This window comes from Doryrhamphus excisus, linkage group LG1, assembly GCF_037039965.1.
Source record: "Doryrhamphus excisus strain RoL-2023G ecotype Guam linkage group LG1, RoL_Dexc_Guam_v1.1, whole genome shotgun sequence".
In the NCBI taxonomy this organism is placed as follows: Eukaryota; Metazoa; Chordata; class Actinopteri; order Syngnathiformes; family Syngnathidae; genus Doryrhamphus; species Doryrhamphus excisus.
The window spans coordinates 4,445,067-4,468,258 of record NC_136357.1 but is presented as its reverse complement, the minus strand read 5'-3'; the positions used below and the strand labels follow the sequence as shown (position 1 = coordinate 4,468,258).

The 23,192-nt window shown below is 39.0% G+C and overlaps 2 protein-coding genes across 3 annotated transcripts; both read right to left on the bottom strand.

Moving 5' to 3' along the window:
• Positions 1 to 472: 472 nt before the first annotated feature.
• ca5a (carbonic anhydrase Va) lies at positions 473 to 12,265 on the bottom strand. 2 transcript variants are annotated; one of them, XM_058076206.2, is made up of 8 exons: positions 11,899 to 12,265; positions 7,912 to 8,109; positions 6,143 to 6,261; positions 4,826 to 4,921; positions 4,700 to 4,762; positions 3,043 to 3,201; positions 2,779 to 2,964; positions 473 to 553 (listed from the first exon to the last, which is right to left on the bottom strand). In XM_058076206.2, the coding sequence occupies exons 1-7, from the start codon at positions 12,041 to 12,043 to the stop codon at positions 2,812 to 2,814; spliced, it is 933 nt and encodes a 310-aa protein (XP_057932189.2). In that variant the 5' UTR covers positions 12,044 to 12,265; the 3' UTR covers positions 473 to 553; positions 2,779 to 2,811. The 2 variants fall into 2 exon arrangements, with proteins under 2 accessions (XP_057932189.2, XP_057932190.2); XM_058076207.2 differs by lacking the exon at positions 11,899 to 12,265 and adding an exon at positions 8,197 to 9,549 and having other exon boundaries at positions 473 to 2,964.
• Positions 12,266 to 12,618: 353 nt separating this feature from the next.
• On the bottom strand, positions 12,619 to 21,959 carry uba2 (ubiquitin-like modifier activating enzyme 2). Its single transcript, XM_078796556.1, has 17 exons — positions 21,691 to 21,959; positions 20,281 to 20,364; positions 20,114 to 20,184; positions 19,974 to 20,038; positions 19,789 to 19,889; positions 19,534 to 19,655; positions 18,713 to 18,780; positions 18,474 to 18,595; positions 18,245 to 18,344; positions 17,392 to 17,543; positions 16,244 to 16,337; positions 16,037 to 16,149; positions 15,732 to 15,887; positions 15,379 to 15,475; positions 15,106 to 15,211; positions 14,866 to 15,008; positions 12,619 to 13,752 (listed from the first exon to the last, which is right to left on the bottom strand). The coding sequence occupies exons 1-17, from the start codon at positions 21,829 to 21,831 to the stop codon at positions 13,541 to 13,543; spliced, it is 1,947 nt and encodes a 648-aa protein (XP_078652682.1). The 5' UTR covers positions 21,832 to 21,959; the 3' UTR covers positions 12,619 to 13,540.
• Positions 21,960 to 23,192: the final 1,233 nt, after the last annotated feature.

Here is a 23,192-nt window from a genome sequence, read left to right as displayed (position 1 = left end):
TTACATTACTCAATAGGTAAAATGTACAAAAATGTACAAAAAAATACACTCATGAATGTATTGTTAAGACATACATGAATGTCAACAATCTTTACAAACATGATGTGATCAACATCTGGTTTTTGTACATTCTCCTCAAAGCAAAGGTCTGGAGGGGTAAAGCACTTCCTGGTAACACAGCTGGACTAGAAGAACCATTAATGCAGGAAGGCATGCTGAGTAGAGAGACCTCAACCATGCCCCCCCCTTCCCCCCCAGAAGAGGAATGTCGACTGCCCATTAAACAAATGTATGTCCTGCATATAGCTAGCCTACAGCAGTGATTCCCAACCAATGTACCGTGGGAAGTGACCCAATTCCACGGAATCGGTTGGAAAATGATGACTTAGTCCTAATGCCTTTGTCTTTAAATGCTCCTGAAGGAAGGAAGCACATAACTAACCTGTGACATACATTTTTGTTTGGTCATGTGATGTGATATTTTGTGTTTTGTACCTTTTATAAAAGTTGGGAAACAAGACAGCATACATAACTAGAAGCAGTCAGAGGCAATCTGAGGACAAAAAAAAAAACAGACAGTAAATCATCATGAAAACAATACAGTATATGATCATTACAGTATGAACATTTGATGAGTTAAAATTGTGTATTTCATTTTTTTTTTAAATATCACAATCAAAGATACAGTACAGTCCAGTAAAACCTAAAAAAAGCAAAAATGCTTTATCATCTTAATCTCTAACAATCATCACATTGCAACAATTTTGAGGAAACATTAGTTTGAATATGCTCATATTTTATGCTGTAATCAGGCATTAGATATATGATAAAATATCATGAAGGAGAATCCAACATGAAATGAAGGCAATATATAAATCCCATAAACATATCCTGCAAGCCTAAAGGCAAGCTTGCTGGGAACACATCAGCACCGGAAATGTTGCAAATTTTACCATAAAGTAAAAATATGACAACTACCAGAAGAAGCAACGGATTCATCATTTAGACAACAATTGAGTGGGCTTTGGGTGGTGGAAACCATTAAAAATGAACAGCAGAGCCGGCTGACGCATTGTTTGTGTTTGACATTTCTAAATTCCGTACTTTTTCCGGATTCAGCGTATCATTGCAGCTGCAACAATTAATGACGAATTGATGAATATCCAATTAACTAAAAATGGAAAATACACCCTGATTTTAGACTTTAACTGATTACTGATTGCCATTATGTCTGCATATAATTTCCAGAGGATTATAGATGTAGGACATCGAATTTTCCAGAATTTTCCAAGATGTGTTGCCCACTGTGTGAAATAAAAATTTTTGTTACCTGTAGATTTGGATGGAACCGTTTCAATTATATTGTGTTAGCTAACTTGGTTTAATTTGAGTTGGATGAACTTGAAAAAAAAAAAAACAAGCTCAACTAACACAATATATTACCATGTACAAATATAATTTTTTTTTTGACTTAGGGCTAAACATATTCATTGGATGGACATTCTGCCAGGAATTTCATTTGGTTAGTCCAATGAGGTTTTTTTTTTTTTTTTATGTAGCTGCCTTCGAAAAACAGGTTCTTTTTTTCCAGCAATTTCATTGACTTAGTCCAATTAGGTTTTTTTTTTTGTTTGTTTTTTTTAATGTAGCTGCCTTCGAAAAACAGGTTCTTTTTTTTTAAGTCGAGAGAACAATGGTAACAGTTTTGGAAACATGATTTTTTTTTCCCTCATACTTTTTTCACTTTTACCCGAAAAGGAGGAAGGAACCCCGTCCACAAAATTAATTTCTAAAAATATATAATTATATTACAACTACTTATTACTATTGACCCTTTGCATCATATATATTTTGTATATATTATTTAGTTTTTGTATATACTTTTTGCATAGTGTAAATGTAGTTTACGTCATCCAGTTATTTAAATTGTTTTAAATTGAATTTATCCGTAATTTGCGACTATGACTGACCTACCCATCTCGTATTTACAGGACTTATTTTCATTTATTTCAGATTTTGTTGTATTTATTTGTAATATGTTAAATACAACAATAATAATGCTATTTGATTTCTTTTGTAAGTGTCAGTAAATTGCTGATGGAACATTTGCGTAGGCACGGATCTGCCACAAAGATAAACTATTCCAGTTTACCTCAGCTTAAATGAATATGTATGACATAATTATTACCGATACGTTAAAGCACGTGTGTTAGGATGCTTGTCAAAGATGATACAAAAACAAAGACTGTAAGTATAAAAAGATCAAATGTACCAAGTACAGTAAAATCTAGCAAAAAAAAAAAAAGTGCCATGTTTATGTCAAACCTCAACCTATCAAGTAAAGAAATTGCATTCGCAAACCTTGATATTTGCTGTTAACTGTAAGTGCCACTGCAGTACCGACTGTGACCAGCACACAGTGCTGTTGAGTCTCCACTAGCAGCTCCCGTTGTTCACCTTTAGGTGCTGATTGATAAAAAAGTCTTCCAAGTCAACTGAATTAAATGTCAAGTCAACTTGAAAATAAATACAATTTCTCTGAATAAACATTCATAAAAGTATTTACCAGTAACCACCCCTTTAAATGATTAGTTTGTTAAACTAATAGTTAAAAAGGTACATATATGTCATTTTATCAGAATTACCATTAAACAAAAGCTTACCCACTGCCTCAAAGTACCGTTTGTTAGTGAAAGAGGAAAATATTGTTTTGTAAAAATCTGAGAGAATATGTTTTGGTGCAGCGACTGTAACGGTGGTCATCATAAATGTAAGTACTGCGTTTGTTGGGGATCAGTGGGTGTGTTGGGATCATTGGTCAAACGGTGCCTCCTTCAGGAATGGACTGAATGAGGAGCGCACGGTGCGACCCCGCAGAGGCTGTTGCACACGGAAGTTGTTCACCATGCTCTTCTGGACCTCCTCCTCAGCTGAGGTAAACAGAAGGCTCCGGAAGACAGCCAGCTTGAATTAAGGAGGCAAGCCACAGCATTTTAGGTACAAAATTGATCTTATTGAGGGCAATAGTGCACAAAAACATACCTGATCATGGCTGACTTCTATGTGCTGCTTCATAACGATCCAGGTGACCGACTCTGTCAGGGGAGGTGTTGTAAGAGAGCCGTGGTACGTCCAGTAATCATCGGTGTTGGTGGGTAACAGGCAGCCTGCGTCAAATTTAGTAAACTCTACCACACTATCCTGCAGTCAAAACACAGAGCAGACAACATGGTGACTCTTTTTTGGACATTTTTTTTTTATTAAAAATTGACTATACGATAATCACAAAGCACCATAAAAATAATACGAACATTACATAATCCTCCCCGTGTATGTGTGGGTTTTCTCCGGGTACTCCGGTTTCCTCCCACATTCCAAAAACATGCTAGGTTAATTGGCGACTCCAAATTGTCCATAGGTATGAATGTGAGTGTGAATGGTTGTTTGTCTATATGTGCCCTGTGATTGGCTGGCCACCAGTCCAGGGTGTACCCCGCCTTTCGCACAAAGACAGCTGGGATAGGCTCCAGCATCCCCTGCGAACCTCATGAGGATAAGGTAGAAAATGAATGAATGAATAATAAGAAATATACAAATAAGTACCAATATGAGTTTGGAAATCTATTATTGCCACCATCATGGGCTACATGGTGGTCGAGTGGTTAGCACGCAGGCCTCACTGCAAGGATACCTGAGTTCAATTCCACCCTCGGCCATCTCTGTGTGGAGTTTGCATGTTCTCCCCGTGCATGCGTGGGTTTTCTCCGGGTACTCCGGTTTCCTCCCACATTCCAAAAACATGCTAGGTTAATTGGCGACTCCAAATTGTCCATAGGTATGAATGTGAGTGTGAATGGTTGTTTGTCTATATGTGCCCTGTGATTGGCTGGTGACCAGTCCAGGGTGTACCCTGCCTCTCGCCCGAAGACAGCTGGGATAGGCTCCAGCATCCCCGTGATAAGAGGTAGAGAATGAATAAATGAATGAATGAATACACACAAAACAATGTGATGAAGTTGATTTAGAACAAATAATGTATCTTTGGGCTACACGGTGTTCGAGTGGTTAGCGTGTAGGTCTCACAGCTAGGAGACCCAAGTTCAATTCCACTCTCGGCCATCTCTGTGTGGAGTTTACATGTTCACTCCGGTTTCCTCCCACATTCCAAAAACATGCTAGGTTAATTGGCGACTCCAAATTGTCCATAGGTATGAATGTGAGTGTGAATGGTTGTTTGTCTATATGTGCCCTGTGATTGGCTGGCACCCCCCACGACCCTTGTGAGGATAAGCAGTAGAAAATGAATTCATGTGTTTTAAAATTTAAAAATGAAAAGTTTTAAATATAAGTTAAATCATATTTAATTAATCATGTTTTATTAATTGTATTTTATTCATGGAGTTTGACTTTTGAGATATATTTTTAGGTTTTTAAGCACTGTAATAGAAGTATAATAAGCAAAGCAAATGAGCATGTTTTGTGTATTTGTGTATAAGACTGAAAAATTAAGTGTCATTGCTTAGTAATTAGGAGCATGGAACCTGCATACCAACAATTGTCGAACAATTTCCCAAATACTGTTCATACTTTAACAATATCAATATCAACAATATCAACAATATATAATCCATTACAAACAACATTCTATAACTGGCCTGGAAAGCTTTATGTACGTGTATGTACGTAACATCACACTGACCTTGTGTCTGATTGCAGGCAGAGCATCTACTAGTTTCTGGAGGCCATCGTGTCTCTTCCCTACCTGACAAATTCATCAGAAGGTGAAATCATTATTTCCGCCACTGTATGCGTGTGTGATTATTACCTTTAGAAAGACTCCAATAACCGCCAGCCCATTGTCCTCCATCACCGCCTCCTCAAACAGGCTGTACTTGTCTGAATTCCAGTGGACCAGGTGAAGCTGAGAACATAAGCGGGACACAAGTCCACCATTAGCTGCCATGCAAGTGTGAGACAAATAAATATAATAGACTCATTCCAAAAAAATTTGGATTATTACATTGTTCTTCTAATTGCATTGCGTTATATAGCATATATAGTATATTTTAATGATATCTGATAGTAAATATTTGATTATTTGTACATATGGGGAGACAGAGCCTTCGCCATTGCTGCCCCCACTCAGAACTCTTTCCCATTTACTCTGTGCTCCTTCAAAAAACAACTCAAAACCCACCTGTTTAAATCTGTTTTTAATGTCTAACTTTTTATACTTTTTTATAGCTTTGTTTTAGCTCTGAATGAATGTATGGATATTGTATTTTAATCCATCTTTTACTCTGTTTTTTATTCAACTCTATTTTTATTTCTTTTTCTCTACTGTAAAGCGTCTTTGAGTACTCTGAAAAGCGCTATACAAATAAAATGTATTATTATTATTATTATATTTCATTTTTGTTCAGGTTGTACCTTACAACCTTACCTTGTACCTTACTTGTTCTCAATCATAAATCACTCCACACTCTTTATTGCTCTCTGGTTCTACCATATCTTACTTATTGTGTGGAAATATGGGCTAATAACTATAAAAGCAATCTTCACTCGCTAAATGTACTGCAAAAAAAAGGTCAGTAAGGATAATTCATAATGCCGCCTACAGAGAACATACTAACTCCTTATTTCTAAAATCACAAATACTTCAACTTGCTGATATAGTTAATCTTCAAACAGCTAAAATAATGCATAAGGCTAAAAATAACCAATTACCTAAAAATGTCATCCAATACTTCTCTACAAGAGAGGAGAAATATGATCTCAGGGAAGAACTACATTTGAAACACTTATATGCTAGGACTACGTTAAAAAGCCATAGCATTTCAGTATGTGGAATCAAACTATGGAATGGATTGAGTAAGACCCTCAAACAATGCACAACGATGAGCCAATTCAAGAAACAATACAAGCAGTTGATGTTTGCTAAATACAAGGATGAAGCTTTATACAGCTCTTTCAAACACAACCATGCAAATAAATAAAAATAAATCATATATCATTTTATGTACACCGCAAATATTACCCGGTACCTGTTAAGAAGAATTTTGATTGTTTATGCACGTTAATGCAGAGACTCATCTATATAAGTATGAACTTATAAACTATATAAGTATGTATAAAACAGTACCTCTGCAGGAAATAACTTCCTGTCCACGGTGTGCTCCGACCCCCAGGCATTGCACTCACCCCAGTGGAAGTGGAACTGACACAGCCTAAATTTGTCTTGCAATGGCCCCCCTTTCAGTGCTGTGGACACATTTGATAAGATATAGATTAGTTATCTTTAATTCTTAGATATGACAGTCCTAAGACATGACCAAATATATTCATATATTTTTCATATTAAATATACAAAGTCCATCCATCCATTTTATATTCTTTCTATCCTCACTAGGGTCACGGGTATGACTTCAGGTAAGATGCAGGGTACACCCTTCAATCACTGTAGCCCTGAATATATAATTATTATTATAGTAAAATTATACTATTAATACATAATTACATATATACTAATTATATTATCATTCATTCATTCATTTTCTACCGCTTATCCTCATGAGGGTCGCCTATCCCAGCTGTCTTCGGGCGAGAGGCGGGGTTCACCCTGGACTGGTCACCAGCCAATCACAGGGCACATATAGACAAACAACCATTCACACTCACATTCATACCTATGGACAATTTGGAGTCGCCAATTAACCTAGCATGTTTTTGGAATGTGGGAGAAAACCAGAGTACCCGGAGAAAACCCACGCATGCACGGGGAGAACATGCAAACTCCACACAGAGATGGCTGAGAGTGGGATTTGAAACCTGGTCTCCTAGCTGTGAGGTCTGCGCACTAACCACTCCTCCACCGTGCAGCACAATGCAAAACTAAATCTGAAATTCTGGACTAGTTTTGACGGACCCTGCCAAAAACTTATTTTGTTGTGAGTAAACTGCTCTTGCTGCATGGTGGTGTTAGCACACAGGCCTCACAGCTAGGAGACCGAAGTTCAATTCCACCCTCGGCCATCTCTGTGTGGAGTTTGTATGTGTGAATTGTCCAAATTGTCCATAGGTATGAATGTGAGTGTGAATGGTTGTTTGTCTATATGTGCCCTGTGATTGGCTGGCGATCAGTCCAGGGTGTACCCCGCCTCTCGCCCGAAGACAGCTGGGATAGGCTCCAGCACCCCCCACGACTCTTGTCAGTATAAGCGGTAGAAAATGAATGAATGAATATTTAATATACTGAAACTTAATATTTACTAAAATATAAACCCTTGTACAATCTAATGCTAAATCTGAAATTCCATCTCTAAAAAGACAGGACTAGTTTTGACAGACCCAGCCAAAAATGTATTTTGTTGTAGATAAACTGCTCTCATTATGATGAAGTCATCTCGTTAGATTATGCAAGTGGTCTTAATATGGGGATTTGATCAATATTTAATGGGTTAGCCCTGTACATAATATTAAAATACTCAGTGACATAAACACATCCAGTCTCCTCAAACTGTTTATGTGTGCTTTTATTGTGCAATCTAGTAATTATTCCTTGCTTAAGAAAAAATCTATACGTTGCAGAAGTCAGGGGTAGCAGTCACATGACAGTCACCAGATCCACATGGTGGTTTTATCCGCGGCTCTCGGTGTAACATTGATTCCTAAACTTCTGCTACAGAGGGCTCTGTAAGAGGGACTGAGGAAATAAAGAGCATCCTCCGTGCATGACTGAAATGTTGACACTTTTGATTGTGTTGTGTCAATCAGAGACAAGAATTTGACAAGTAAGATTTTCATGTTCTTGTTTTGGATTTGAGTTTTTGCAATTAAACTATAAAGTAGCGTCCTAGGTGAAAATGACATTGAAATCATAAACACACACATACTTGATAGCACAGCACTTACAGGACCGGTCTGTCGTGTCATCATATTCAACCAGGAAGGAGTAACCATTATTCCAGATTTGCTGGCAAGTCGTTGGATCATAGTCGGCGATCAAAGGTTTCAGCTGGGCATCAAAGACACTCTTGCGCACAACGATATCAATCGGAGACTGGCGATCACCTCCTGGAACCGCGAGGGGTCCTTGCCACATTGGGTGCACTGGATAGAGAAAGAAGAAAGAAAGAAAGACAGAAAAAATAAAATTGAAACATGAATTGACAAAAAAAGTTGATATCAAACACCTACTTTTCATGTTGTATTCAGCTGATTCCTGCATCGTGAAACAGTCCATTTTGAATATTTTTTTTTTAATCTACAGTATTCCACTGACAAAGATAAGACGCCGCCCTCGAGCTGCCTGAAAGACCTGAATGTAAAAGTAGAGAACTGACTACTTCTACTTCCTTCTAGTCCTACTTTTCACTCTTAAAGGAAATGACTAAACAACAGAGAAGTGGGCCGGCTGTACACAAAGTGACCTACGGAATGTCCTGGCACTCCCCCAGCTCCCCTCCACAGGGAGCGAATCAGACCAGGACCTCAGGCTGGTCCAAAAGCCTGCTGAGGAGGCCAAAGTCCGTCAAAGGATCTGACTTCTAATTACATGAAACTCTGCTTTTTTTCTGATTAGCTTGTGTCTTGAAAATCATAGAAAACTAATTAAAAGTATAAGAAGTATGTTTATTAGCGTCTTAGCGTCTTCACCATAACAAAGCAAACATTGAAAAAGGACACAATCATGGAAGTGTACGTGCCAATCCACAATTATACAGCACATGACTTACGGTTTCCGCTGTGAACAGGTCTCACCGGGAGATGACCTTCATCTCCTTTAAGCCTCTAGCGACTCCTCCTGCGGTAGTTGGCTGCCTAGTTCTGTTATTGCAACGGTGCAAATTAAACGCTTACAAAGCCTTTCACGCTCATTCGACTGGCTGGTGGTTGTCTGGTGAGAGTCCGTTCATGTCTGCAGTACAGAATCGTGCTTATTGCAAAACCCCAAACACTGAACAAGTTGTTCCGAACTTAGTTGGAACTGTACAGACTTTTTTTTTTTTTTTAACATTGGAGTGGAGGCGGCACGGCGTTGAGTGGTTAGCGCGTAGACCTCACAGCTAAGAGGACCAGGGTTCGATTCCACCCTCGGCCATCTCTGTGTGGAGTTTGCATGTTCTCCCCGTGCATGCGTGGGTTTTCCTCCCACATTCCAAAAACATGCTAGGTTAATTGGCGACTCCAAATTGTCCATAGGTATGAATGTGAGTGTGAATGGTTGTTTGTCTATATGTGCCCTGTGATTGGCTGGCCACCAGTCCTCTTGCCCGAAGACAGCTGGGATAGGCTCCAGCACCCCCGCGACCCTCGTGAGGAAAAAGCGGTAGAAAATGAATGAATGAATGAACATTGAAGTGGGGGAGGAGTGCATATTTTTGTATCTATTCATTTCTACTTTCTAGTTTTGAATATACATATGACTATGGTTATTTTGGCGTGGTTGTTTATGATTAATGAAGTGATTTATCATCAAAATGTCAGGGTCCAGGCAAATGCTACTGTATTTGATAGCAACACAAAAACAGAGATGTGTAACCGGGAATAGTTTGCAGCTGTGTAATGAGCAGATTACACATTTCCCAGCATGCTTTGCTGAAGTTAAAATGATCACTTTTGACTTTCTTATGTCTCTTTAAAAGGTGTTATTTTGGTATAATAGTTAAAGTGCTGCCTTGTTTTTTTTTTTTTAGCTGTGTACAGTTAAAATATTTTGACTTTTGGTCTGAATCTGGCACTCTTATTAAGAATGGTTGTACATTTTTTGCTAGCTACTGGACTCTTGTTAAGAATGGTTGTAATTTTTTTGCTAGCTACTGGACTCTTATTAAGAATGGTTGTGAATTTCTTGCTACCTACTGGAGGAATTGCTGAACTACACAGATCGCTGTAATTCAGTGTTATTTTCCCACACTTCCGCAGGCGAGATGAAATTAGCACAGGCCGGATTTGGCCCTTTGCCTTTTACCCCTTTACTGACCTATAAATGTAGTTAAAATGTTGTATTTTCGTGTTAAACGATGCCAAAGTTTAAGATAATGAGGTTTTTGCATTTAGAAGAGAGCTCTGAAAGCAGTTTAGGATGGCTCAAAACGCTCGGTTTCGGAGGGAGTTGCAAAACTGTTCCTTTGTGATGTCACAGAGGTAGTCTCGCAAATAAAAAAAATAATGACCACATTTCCACTACCAATTGTCTGCAGTTCATAAATTCGGTGCCCTCACATCCAGCTTCTGAGTTCCACAGCACCAGTGGTACCTCTGACAAAGTGTGTCCGACAATGAGTGCTCCTCCTTGGGCAGGCGAAGTTGGAGGAGGACCAGTGGTCCCTACACTTTGAGTTCAGTCAGGGGTCTCCTGACTGTTGTTCAGCTCCTAAACAATTAGTTCTTCAAATATTTTATTCATTTATTATCAACTCCTATACCTAATATATTATAAGTAAGTGGGGTTCGTTTGTAGTTATGAAGCACTTTGGGTGTGTGACCAATCACAGCTGAGTGGGCGTGCCCGGAGCGGACCATGGGTGGAATAAATTAAAATAGAATGTTTTGGCGGCAAGCACAAATCCAACAAAATACAGCTGGAGTAGGTGCAGATTCTGGAAGATCTAGAAAGTTTTCTGTGTGTGTTATTGTGTGTAGCTTCACTAGGAGTCCACAAGTCAATACAAAGGGTTGAAAAATGAGCATAATAGGTCCCCTTTAAAAAACTGGAAGCTCAGACCAATTGAAAAATATGAAAACATTTTTGTATTTTTAGATCTTAAGTTTCTAAGTCGAGTTTTAAAATGCAAAAAGAAGAAATGAAAATGAGACAAAACATCTGTGGAGGAAGCAAACGTTAAACTGAAATAGTCTGCTGATCAAAAGTTTAAAGCTTTCTAGATCTTCCAGAATCTGCACCTATTCCAGCTGTATTTCTTTGGATTTCGTGCTTCCCGCAAAAAACAGTCTGTATTCATTTATTCCACACACGGTTCACCTCCAGGCACGTCCACTCTGTTTTGGTTGGTCACACTCCCAAGTGCTCACGAGGACTTCCGGAGAGTTGCCGCACCCAAGTTAACACAAGTTAACTAAGCAGAGTGGTGAAGAGGGTGTCTTTTGAAAAATGGCTGAGATCCAATGAGTTAGTCACGCAGTGTACTAATACCATAACAAGATACACATCATCCTGTGCAGTAACTGGAAAATGTACACATACTGAGACAAACATTTTGTAGAAATTGTCAAGGTTAGCCAAAGCAGCTAGCATGCTAACCAGGGTGTATGCTAAGTTCCAAAACTAAAAGCAAATATCCCGATGACAAGCCATGATATGACTTCAAGTAAATGATAAACCCAGGGTTTAGCATTTATGCTATACTGTTATGTTCAATGGAGGTGCAGTACTCAGTACTTTGTCTACGATCAGAATGTACATAAGTACCTGAAGTTTGGCCTTATAGAACAGGAAAATCCAGTTTACAGTATTGGGTGCGGTGAAGAACCTGCTGTGCAACTCAGGAGAGTTTGCACACGGCTCACCTTTTGAGCTTTTTACATGTTTGCATTGAACGCAACATGTGTCTGTGGCTGTCAATATAGACCACGTGATGGGGGAAAAACATGTGATAACAGGAACTTGTGTATTTTGAAACACATACACTGATAAGTGAGGCGCACGGTGGACTGGTGGTTAGCTATACAGTCAGGTGATATGGATGATCTGGGTTCGAACCCCTGTACTCCGGTTTTCCTCCACATTGCAAAAATCTGCATTTTCGGTGTATATATGCCCCTGAAGTGTACACAGTATCAATACTTGAATCTCCATGTACGTTTTCCAGTCAACAATACAGTCAATATTGCAGTTTAAAGCACATATATTTGAGTTTTTATTGTGCAGGTACTTACTTCGCGACAGCACATATCTGCTGGAGCATGCCGTCAGATTACATCCACGGACGGGGGTGAGCCGCTGACTCCTCCCTATGTGTCTGAAGAGCTGGCGGTGAAGATGAGAAGCCAGAGGTCGAATTACTGATGACAATGTCACCATTTTTTTTCCAAATTTAGAGCTTTCCTCACACTGTGAAGCTTTTTTTTTAGCTAAAGCTAAAGGTTAGCTCAACTAGCTAAAAGTTAGCTGTCAGTCAGAGAAGAAGCTCCACTGCTTCGCTTGTCTCTTCCCTGCTTCCGTCAATGTCTTGTAGGCGGGGGAAGTCCACAGTCCGCCTTTAAAAATACTGAGAGGAAAAAAAGGGGAGGTTTTAATGTAAAACTACAGCTTCAAATGTCCGGAATTCAATAAGAAAAAGCAAACATTAGACTCGATGACACGCGCAGGACCCTACAGTGTTTGTCTATAAGCAAAAAAGGGGGAGGGGCTGCGGTGTTGACCAATCAGTGTCGACCACCGAGGGGCGTCAATGTCATCAACAAGGATGGCTCAACATCACATTGTTTAGAATCCTTTCATATATATATATATATATATATGTACTATATATACTAAATGTGTAGAAATAGTACTCCATATTGGCATTCAACATATCAGCTGGTACTGTAGCATAATTGTAGAGAACTGTATTTATTTAACAGAGGTGGAAAGCATATAAAATTGTACTAAAGTAAAAGCACAAAAATTACTTATTGCTGTTTTTTGGGTGTAGAATGTGGTCTCAATGAAGCAACGCCTTTATAAATTAAAGTGAAACCATATTATTTGCTGCTGTTGCGAGTTGCATTTCCTCCCTTTTTAATAATACAGGTTCTACTCAACCTATGATGATTAAAGTGTAGCAAAGTACAATATTTATAAGACAATCTTTAAGAAAAATAGAAACAAAATACTCAATAAAGTAACATGACAAATGTACTTACCACCTCTCATTTAACATTGTGATTAACTGGGTTTTTCTTTTTATTTAATTACATAAAAGTGGAATTGCAAAATTTGTGACATATTTTGTGAACAATATTTGAGAAAAAAAACAACTTCAGAGCCTTTAGTTCAGCTCATGCAAGACAAGAGCAGAAATAAAAGTGCTGCAGAAGAGTAGCACCCAATCAATTCTAGCACACTACCGTGTTCTGCAGGGTGGGAATGAAACTAGTCGAGTTCCCTTGAGGAAGGCAGGCATCCGCCAGACATCCAAGACTATTTCTAGTTAAAGTATTATTATAAATGTTACAGCGCAACAAAAATGTTTTGGTTTGAGCAGTATTTATGTAAATTGACATAACACACATCTCCCTGACTTGAGTAGCATGAGAAGAACAGCAAACATCTTAATACAAAAAAAAGCACTTGTTTATACTCTCAATTGATGCATTTTAAAGATACTAGAACTGGACAATAACAAAACAGTTGAATATTTTTCAAATGTTGACTATATTTACATATGACAATAGCAGGGAAGTATGAAAGTATGAGTACAAGCGGCTGTGAGAACGGCGCAAAAACAACCTAGAGTAGTTAACCGTTCTTGGGAAAAAGTTATGTTTGTCTTGATACAAAATGAGTTCTCGATGCTCCAGAAAACCAGTAGAGGGTTTAGTCCAAAGCAATGATATCGTCGTCATCGTCGTTGTCAGCGGGGGCAGCTGCTGCACCTAACAGATCTGTCCGTGGACGCTTGGTGGAAGTCTCGCCCGTTTCCACATCCGAATGCTTCCTCTTGGTGCTGCTTGTGACTGCTGCAGAGCTGGACGATGCTTCTGCGTCCTCATCGGAGTCCACAAGCATGACATCGTCTTCATCGATTACTGCAAAATATCAGATACAAAATGATTTAAAGTCACTTGTGTATTTATATTAATGTGTTAAATACATGTACAGTAATTCCTCATTTATTTAGTGTGGACTGAAAAAAGTGAATTTCCGCCAAGTAGGATTCCTATTACCTTAAATAATTACTGACTAATTACTGACACCTAGTGACCAATGTAGAGTACTGCATTCACAAGTTGATGGTGGTTCAGTTCATTTTATGCCATTTTATGCCTTAAATATGCTGACTAATAACACGTTGTAGTCAACCACAGTACAGTATAATAATAATAATAAAGCACAATACAATTAATTAAAAACAAAAAATACAATGTTTGAACTGATATGTCGACAGGCATGACGGTAAATGTACATTAATTTACATGTAAATCTAAGCAGCAGTGCCAGTATTTACAGTTTATAGCAGTGTTTCTCAACTTTTATTGAGCCAGGGGACATATTTTACATTAGAAAAATCTCCGAACAGTTGCCATGACTTTTGTGCCCTAAGAGTGCTAACAGGTGGATACATACGGTTAATTTGGTACCTTCTGCTATCTAGTGAAAGAGCATTTCATTGTTGTGGCCGTTACTGTAAGTGGCTGCTATAGCGTCAGGAGATTAACACATTAAGTGTAGGAAATTACAACAGTGCTGTGCAGTTTAGTGCAACCTTCATCGAGAAAGGAGTGAGGGAAGAAAGAGGGAAGGGAAGAAAGGCAAGAGAAGTAGCTTGGATAGTACTACTAGGGCTACATTAAAAAAAAAAAAAAGAACCGTCCAGTATTTAGAAAGAAAAATACACATCCTGTTTTGAGTTAAAAAAAAAAAAGTCTTATTATAATGAGAATTTTAAAAATCTGCAAAGTCTGGCAGCAACGTTGCTACCATAGGTAACACAATTCCACCTTTCACCCATTTCTATTAATATTCATTCATTCATTTTCTACCGCTTTTTCCTCACGACCGCCGTGCCGCCCCTCTCTCTATCAATGAGTCCTAATATCAATCCACTAAGCAATATGACCTCTATGAAACATCCCTGCATTATACACATATTTGTGTCATGCAAAAAAAAAAAAAAAAAAAAACCGTTTCCGAATGCTGACCTTTAGAGGAGGTGGACGGTTGGGCAGAGTCCTTGTTACCATTGGTGATGCTGTTTACTTCTTCATTGTTAGCTTGGGGAGGTGGTGCTTTGTCTGGAGCTTCACCAACTACTTCAAACTCAACATCTCTCTCCAATTCTTCACTGCCGTGGAAGACACATAAAAATATATTTGTGTCATTTATGGAGGCATGATTAAAAAAAAAATGTGTGGAAAAAAAAAAGAAGTGAGGTGACGTACGTGTGCAGGACGTTAATGAGGAGTGTGTAGTCTTGGAGGAAGTCGTCGGCTTGTAGTCGACTGCCGTTTCGGATCCCGAAGTCAGAAATGAACTTGTTGTTGTTGGCTTTTAAGTGAGACAAAAAAGTGATTATTGTTTGTTTGAATTATGTCATTCAAACCATTCTAAATATAAATGATAAAAAATATATAAATACTGTACATCTGGCAGGTTATGTTGCTTTACAGTGCCTTTATAGTAGCATCATCTTGGGATTGATTATCATTCTTTACCTTCTGTTTCGCCATCCTCCGAGGAGATGAGGATGGTCCCTTTTCCATCTTCGATCTGAACATCTGGAGCCACCATCCCAAACCTCTCCTTTAGGATCTGGATGGATGATACACAAGAGATCAACTTTTAAAACATGATAAAATAAGATGCATATCCTCTTTGGTGGTTATTAAGATGAACTTGTTAAAAGTTTGATGTCATTTTTGGGTACATTGTTAATAAAGTCTCAACTTTAAAAGATGAAATACAAACAACTAAACTGTTCTGGGACAAAATCCATCCATAAGATTATTTAAGGTAATTTGCATTAATCCTGCACGGTCAAAAATGCTACGACTATCTTATATGTCACCTTGTCCTGCAGAGAAAGGACCGTTGTTTTGTGGACATTGACTTTGATGGTGACTTCAGGCTTGCTGGCACAAACGTAACAGTTGGCCACGGGTGGGTCTAGGATACATGGAACTAGTAGCTTCTTCCTGAGGTTAGGACACTTGTTGAGGAAGATCTGGGGATGACACAAAACCAAAGTCGAAGATCAGGCGTCTTGTAAGGATGCGGTGGACCACCTTCATATTATGCTAAAATCTTTTGTAAAGCTACACAAGCTGTAAATCCAACAGGAAAAGGAAAGTTCAAACGTCTTGATGATCTAACCGTGCGGCAGGTTTCCACTTCCCCTGCCAGAATCTTGAGGCCCTCCAGTACAATGAGTCCAGCGATGACTGCATTGGTCGTCGCAATCGCCGGGATAATGTTGCCTGCCATGGCTGATAAGACAAATCCAGATAAATGTTATTTTCCCGACAATAACTGACACCTTTTAAAAAAAAAAAAAAAAGCTGGCAAAGTCAACAAACTTACATTTGACATCAAATCGACTCTTCATGTTCATGCTGAAGATGTGCATCCTTAGGTTGGCAGCTGCGGTAACAAAGTCCATAGCAGGAGGATCATCCTGACAAGACAAGCGGAAGCTCAAAATCTCGATGGATTACGGTGGATCAATACAGTGGTGCTTTTTTTACCCCTTTTCTGGCCTATAGATGTCGTTAGAATGTTGTATTCTCGTGTTAAACGATGCTAAAGTTTCAGATAATGAGGTTTTTGCATTTAGAAGTGAGCCCTGAAAGCAGTTTAGGATGGCTCAAAACGCTCGGTCTCGGAGGGCGTTGAAAAACTGTTCCTTTGTGATGTCACAGAGGTAGTCTGGCAAATAAAAAAATGTGTAATGACCACATTTCCAATACCGATTGTCTGCAGTTCATAAACTTGGTGTCCTCACATCCAGCTTCTGAGTTCCACAGCACCAGTGGTACCGCTGACAAAGTGTGTCCGACAATGAGTGCTCCTCCTCGGGCAGATGAAGTTGGAGGAGGACCAGTGGTCCCTACACTTTGAGATTTATCAACTCCAATACCTACTATATTAGAAAGTGGGGTTTGTTCGTAGTTATGAAGCACTTTGGGCGTGTGACCAATCACAGCTGAGTGGGCGTGCCCGGAGCGGACCATGGGTGGAATTAATGAAAACAGAGTAACAAAGTCCATAGCAGGAGGATCATCCTGACAAGACAAGCGGAAGCTAACATGAGTCAGTGGATCTACACTACAGTCATAAACAAGCATTATGGGATTTATTTATTTGTAATATTTATTCAGCTACTAAGAATGCACCACATAGACCTCCATCAGATATATTTGTGTTATTCTTATTATTAACTTATTTCTCTTGATTTCTATTTTTCGAAATGTGTTACCTCATCTTTGTGTGGAGTTTGCATGTTTTCCCCGTGCATGCGTGGGTTTCCTCCCACATTCCAAAAACATGCTAGGTTAATTGGCGACTCCAAATTGTCCATAGGTATGAATGTGAGTGTGAATGCTTGTTTGTCTATATTTGCGCTGTGATTGGCTGGCGACCAGTCCAGGGTGTACCCCGCCTCTCGCCCAAAGACAGCTGGGATAGGCTCCAGCAACCCCCCGCGACCCTGCATGAATGAAATGTGTTACCTTGTCCCAAACCAGCTCTGCACCGTCTCCTTTCTCATCCAACAGCGAGTGGAGTGTATCCACACTTTCCTGGAAAAGTTTGCAGTATCCCCAAACACCAAGAACCTGCTGGTCTTTTAAACCCGAACCTGGTGAATCCTCCTTAGGACACACTAGGGAAAAAAAACAATAGACCAAGTTAGTCAAACACATTGTGACCATGAATATTGACAAAGGTAAAACAAAAAAAAGCCTTGAATATCATCTGATAGCACAAATCATACTAACTTGTGTTACTTATTTTGTACACAAATCACACAAATAGACAACAATACTCAGCAACAGTATGTGAGAGAAAAAAAAATCCATTTACTTCTTTAAGTACTACAATCGCGCTTGCACGGCGAATGAGTGGTTAGCGCACAGACCTCACACCAAGGAGACCCGAGTTCAATTCCACCCTCGGCCATCTCTGTGTGTAGTTTGCATGTTCTCCCCGTGCATGCGTGGGTTTTCTCCGGGTACTCCGGTTTCCTCCCACATTCCAAAAACATTCTAGGTTAATTAGCAACTCCAAATTGTCCATAGGTATGAATGTGAGTGTGAATGGTTGTTTGTCTATATGTGCCCTGTGATTGGCTGGCCGCCAGTCCAGGGTGTCTCGCCCAAAGACAGCTGGGATAGGCTCCAGCACCCCCTTGTGAGGTTAAGCGGGAGAAAATGAACGCATGAAAGTACTACAATCTGCTGCATTTAAATGTGTAATCATTTGGCGGCCCTAATAATACTACATGTGTTTATCATGTTATTTCCAACAAATGGTAAATGATAGTTCTTAGTTACTATTTTGGATGTGTCACAGTAACAAACATACCAGTGTTCTCCAGCTGCTGCCAGTCGAGTGGCGTGGGAGCCTTCCTCTTTTTCCACAGCTTGTCCATAGTTAACAGGTACATGATGTCGTCTTTGAAAAGCTGGAAAACAAAGTTCACTGTTTGCACTTCACTTCCAACATATGACATATTGCCCAGGCATAAATGGAAAGATATGGTGCATCTAATACAGCTGAGATATAACTTCAACAGGTCTGACTGATGCGGTACCTTATTGAAGAGTTTGATGGGGTCATATTTGTTAGTGCGAGCCCATTGCTTAGTAGAGACACGCTTGATGCCGCCGTCCTTCTCTGCAGCCGTGGCACGGGCTGCTGTTTCTTCAGGTTTCCCTGAATTAAAGGACACATACTTTTCACAAAGTGCTTTTCCTGTGTAAGATGTTAAACACTGTATAAAAATAACTCTCCTGAGTGAATTTTGCAACAAAAAAAAAAGGAAGAGCTCACATGCAGCCTCCGGGTCTGCCGTGTCAGGTGATACATCTTGATCTGCATCCTCTTCTCCAAATAACTGGCTAAAATGGAAGATGGATGTGTATTGGCAATAATCTGGCGATAAGATCCGTATCACGATACTAGCCTCACGATACGATATATCACGATACTGTTAACAAGGCGATATTTTTTTGGTTTTTCATGTAGTTTTAAAGATTATTTCCTGGAAAAACTGAATTACACCATCAATATGCACTTACTAAACACATTTTTATTCCATTAGAACAGTATGTTATGCTGTGTCACACACTTAAAGTGTAGCATTTGGATAAATAAAGCTTTAACATCCAGCTTTAAATTTACAAAAAAAACATAAAAAACAAATTAATTAAATTATGTCTCAAGATCCTGCTCAAATGTTCACATTCTATTAGCTGTGAAAAAATGCAGAGTATACAGTCCCTGACTTATCCACCATCAGAACAGTATTTTTGTGGAACAAAGTAACTAACATCAGTAAAAAGTCCTTTTAGGATGCTTGAAATAACCATTATTTAACAAAATAGTGATATCAATTTGAAAAACAAAACACCCGCAATATCACAGTACTACTTTTGAATAAATACCATATACAGTCTATGAACAATGCCTAAAAATATCCATATCATACTTTTTAATATCGATACAGTATCGTGGAACGAAGTATCATGATATATCGCTGAAATGATATTTTCTTACACTCCTAATGGGAAATGAGCTTCATTTGTATTGAACCTTTGCTACAACTTTAGCCACGTAGAAAAGAACAATGTTTACATTTGAATGATACTCACTTGAAGAGATACTTTGCCCACACAATGCAGTGAATGGGCTCAGACGGCGTGTTTCTGATGGTGCAACCTGGGAAGGTCTTCTGTGCAGGTTTAGGCTGGCACTCGTAGCACTCTGTCATTCCCTGAGGGAGTAGTCCAATAGAAGGAATAAAACAATATGAAACAATACACTTGAGGCGGGATACTCTGAACTTGAAGAAAGGGATTGGATTTCACACCCGGTCTACAGTGCCGGCCACGATTGATGTTTCATACCTTCTTGATGACAGTCACCTGTCCGAGGTATCCTGCTGTGCCACTCTCGATGAGAGGGATATCGGCTGCCAAACACATTCTGTTCACATGGTTACGGGCCGCTGACGATACCAACAGAATTACTTAAATTTTAGTGTTTTAGTCGAGAGAAAAATGTGAAATGAAATGCCGTCAAATGTGCATACCTCTGTTATCCAAAGCGTTCATCACAAGTATGAAATTTTTAAAGAACTCCACATTGTAGTCAGGACTGTAGGAAGGGAGGAAATAGTTTAATGACTTATCCTTACAAAATTACTGTGATTGATTAAAAAAAATAAATTACTTCATGATGCTGTCATGGTATGCAGTGATATTTGCAGAGGGGCAGAACTGCAAGGCACTCTCTTTGGCCACCTGGAATAAACATATACCACAAAAAAAAACAAAAAACTACATTGAAGCAGCTCTGTGCTGTTAAAGATGTGCAAAAATGTGCAAATGTGATCATACCTGGGCTTTAGACTTGCCGACATGCTTCTTCTGAAAGAGGAACTGGCGATTCAGATTGCTGACATCGATTGTGTCCAAGTCAATCTGCAAAACAATTCAGTTTTAATCAACACCCAAACAACCCACAACATGCCCCCTGTCCCCATTTGTTACTGCCTCTCAGTTTTAAGTTCCTACCTAGGTGCATATAAGTTGTGCACGTTTAGTTATTACACCCATAGAAAATAAGCTCTGTTGTTGCCACACTATTTACAGCTCAAAGGCTAATAGGTGCTAAAAGTTAAAGATCATCTCTATAATTCCCTCTTAAGGCATATGTGCAGCCATTAAGGTGTAGTACATGAGTTTTGTATTATTTTCGTTTCAGTCTCTTAGTGTCTTAGTTTACAGTTTGCTGTACCAGCTAATGTTAATCATGAGTGTGGTTGTTTGTTGATGGAAATGTATGTGATGTGGCAAGTTTATTTGCACGATTGTAAAGAAAAAGGATTTCATGACAAGAACACAAATTTGTAGACATAATGTTATTGCATATTTGTGTATTATGTATGTATTATGTATTTTGTATCTGTTTGAATCACTTTTAGTTCTCACGTTGGTTTTGCAATAAATCCAAAAGTAAAACATAAGAACTAGCTGCTGTCTGATCGTTGCACATTCGAGGGAGTTACACCATTGCAATAAGTTCAATTATTCCGATACAAAGCGATTCCGATTCAAGCATAAGTAATCTGTTCACAGCGTCTATAATTACACTTGTACTATGCATAGTTTAAAATGCAGGAATGATCCAAAGCGCTGTAACGCCCCTTTTCACTGCAAGGGAACGTTTCTAATGAGGTGAGATGTCTAAGAACCTCTCCTGCATATTAATCAAATACGTCAAATTAATCTCTGAGGCCCATATTAGCAAAAACAACTAAAATGCTAAACCATGTACACGTTACATGCTAACGGGTTTAATAGCAAACAAGTAGAGCTTCAATGGCGCCAAAAATAAATACTAAATATTGTGTTATTTTTCTTGTATATAAACAAGTACACACAAACGCGACGATAAAACGCGAGTATATACTGATGTACATATAAAACTGGAGTTCAAAACCAGGAAATATTTTTAGTCCGTATGCTAGCGCTCCGGTACATTGCTGCACAAAAGACCTACTAGCATGACAGCAAGCTAGTCAGTTGTAGCTAATGGCTGATAAACCACTTTTAGCACAAAGACCTAGCATGAGAGCAAGCTAGCACAAAGACCTTATAGCTAGTCCTAGCATGATAGCAAGCTAACCGCAAGCTAATACATTGCATGGTAGTCTCACAGCCCTGGAGCTTTCTAAGCGGCACACCGACCGAGCAAGAAGATAGCCGGCTAGCAAAGGAGGGAAACAAGCGTTAAGTGGTACGAACCACTTCAATGTTTTTGAATCCGGTGAGGACGAGGTTCTTGAGGAGCTCACAGCCGATCCCTCCGGCTCCCACCACCAACACCTTGCTGGTTGACAGGGAGTCAGCCAGCTCCTTTCGTAGAGCACCCACAAGTTGGACCATGTTGATTATGGGTAAAAATCAGAACTACAGCCCGTAGCTCCGGGATGCTAAGTGACTTAGCTTTGTCTTCCACCACAGGAGGATTGATGCCCCGCCTCTGACGTGGTTTCCCGGCATGATTATTTTTCTCGTTCTGACACTACAGCGCCATCACTTGCAACGGAGCAGAACGTGTACTGTAATGATTTTGCTCTGATTATTTTTTGTTCTTTAAAACATTTAATTTATTAGGGTTATTAGCTATTTACAGACTCTAGTAACTGTACAGATGTCCCTCGTTCATCACGGTAAATTGGTTCTAGATATGACCGTGTTAAGTGAAATTATGCGATGTTGGATGTATTATTAATAAATTGAATATTTTTGTAATTGGAGCATAGAAAACCTATTTATGACTTTCTAAATATATATTTTTTTACCATTACTAGAGCCCTGTTGACATGAAATAACAACCCTATAAATTATTTCTTATTTTAAATTAAATTAAATTTTAATTAAATTTAATTTTTTTATTGTTACTTATTTGACTTTCTAAATATATTTTTTTACCATTACTAGAGCCCTGTTGACATGAAATAACAACCCTATAAATTATTTATTACTTTTAATTAAATTACATTTTTTAATTGTTATTTAAAAATTAAATTATTTGTGAAATTTACTGTTTACGCTGTACATTGTTGTTCATATTTGATGTCATCTATTTATTCTCCACATTATTATTATTATTATTATTATTATTTATTATTATATGGGAGCCAGGCAACGACATTTCGTTGGCAATTTCACTGCTGTGTTATTGTGCAATGACAATAAAGAAAGTCTATCTATCTATCTGTCTGTCTGTCTGTCTGTCTGTCTGTCTGTCTGTCTGTCTGTCTGTCTATTTGTCTGTCTATCTATCTATCTATCTAGCGATCCATACATCCATCCATCTAGCGATCCATCCATCCATCCATCCATCCATCCACAGCCCCGGGACAGTCCCGGGCCCAGCCATGAGGGGGTGGGGGGGCCCACAACTGGTGTGTGTGTGTTCCGGGCCCAGCCAAAGCTGTCAACGGCCCTGGACGACGGGCACCCCTAGCATAGCGCGCTACCGAGCTAACTAGTTAGCCTCTCCAATTGACTCATTCTAAACTTAATCAAGTGTGTCAAACTGACTGGGGGCGGACAAAGTAAGAAGCCAAAACCTTACCACTTCCACACGAAATAGGAGAACTACGCCTTGTCAAACGTGGCATGGCTGACTACATGCAGTGTGAAGGTAATCTAATCTAATGTCATGTAACATTACTAGTGACACCTAGTGGCCAGAATACTACATACAACATTTTTCAATATTTTTTGAATGATAATAT

What these genes read in the sequence shown, in the direction of transcription:
- uba2 (XM_078796556.1), bottom strand. Translation starts at nt 21,831, where the DNA reads ATGGTCCAACTTGTGGGTGCTCTACGAAAGGAGCTGGCTGACTCCCTG. An exon ending in GAGTCGATTTGATGTCAAAT is followed by an intron (nt 16,150 to 16,243) that starts GTAAGTTTGTTG and finishes TTGTCTTATCAG; the next exon opens with CCATGGCAGGCAACATTATC. An exon ending in TCCTTTCTCTGCAGGACAAG is followed by an intron (nt 15,476 to 15,731) that starts GTGACATATAAG and finishes TCATCCATCCAG; the next exon opens with ATCCTAAAGGAGAGGTTTGG.
- ca5a (XM_058076206.2), bottom strand. Translation starts at nt 12,043, where the DNA reads ATGGTGACATTGTCATCAGTAATTCGACCTCTGGCTTCTCATCTTCAC. An exon ending in GGAAGTTATTTCCTGCAGAG is followed by an intron (nt 4,922 to 6,142) that starts GTACTGTTTTAT and finishes TTATGTTCTCAG; the next exon opens with CTTCACCTGGTCCACTGGAA. An exon ending in TGCCTGCAATCAGACACAAG is followed by an intron (nt 3,202 to 4,699) that starts GTCAGTGTGATG and finishes TTTTGACTGCAG; the next exon opens with GATAGTGTGGTAGAGTTTAC.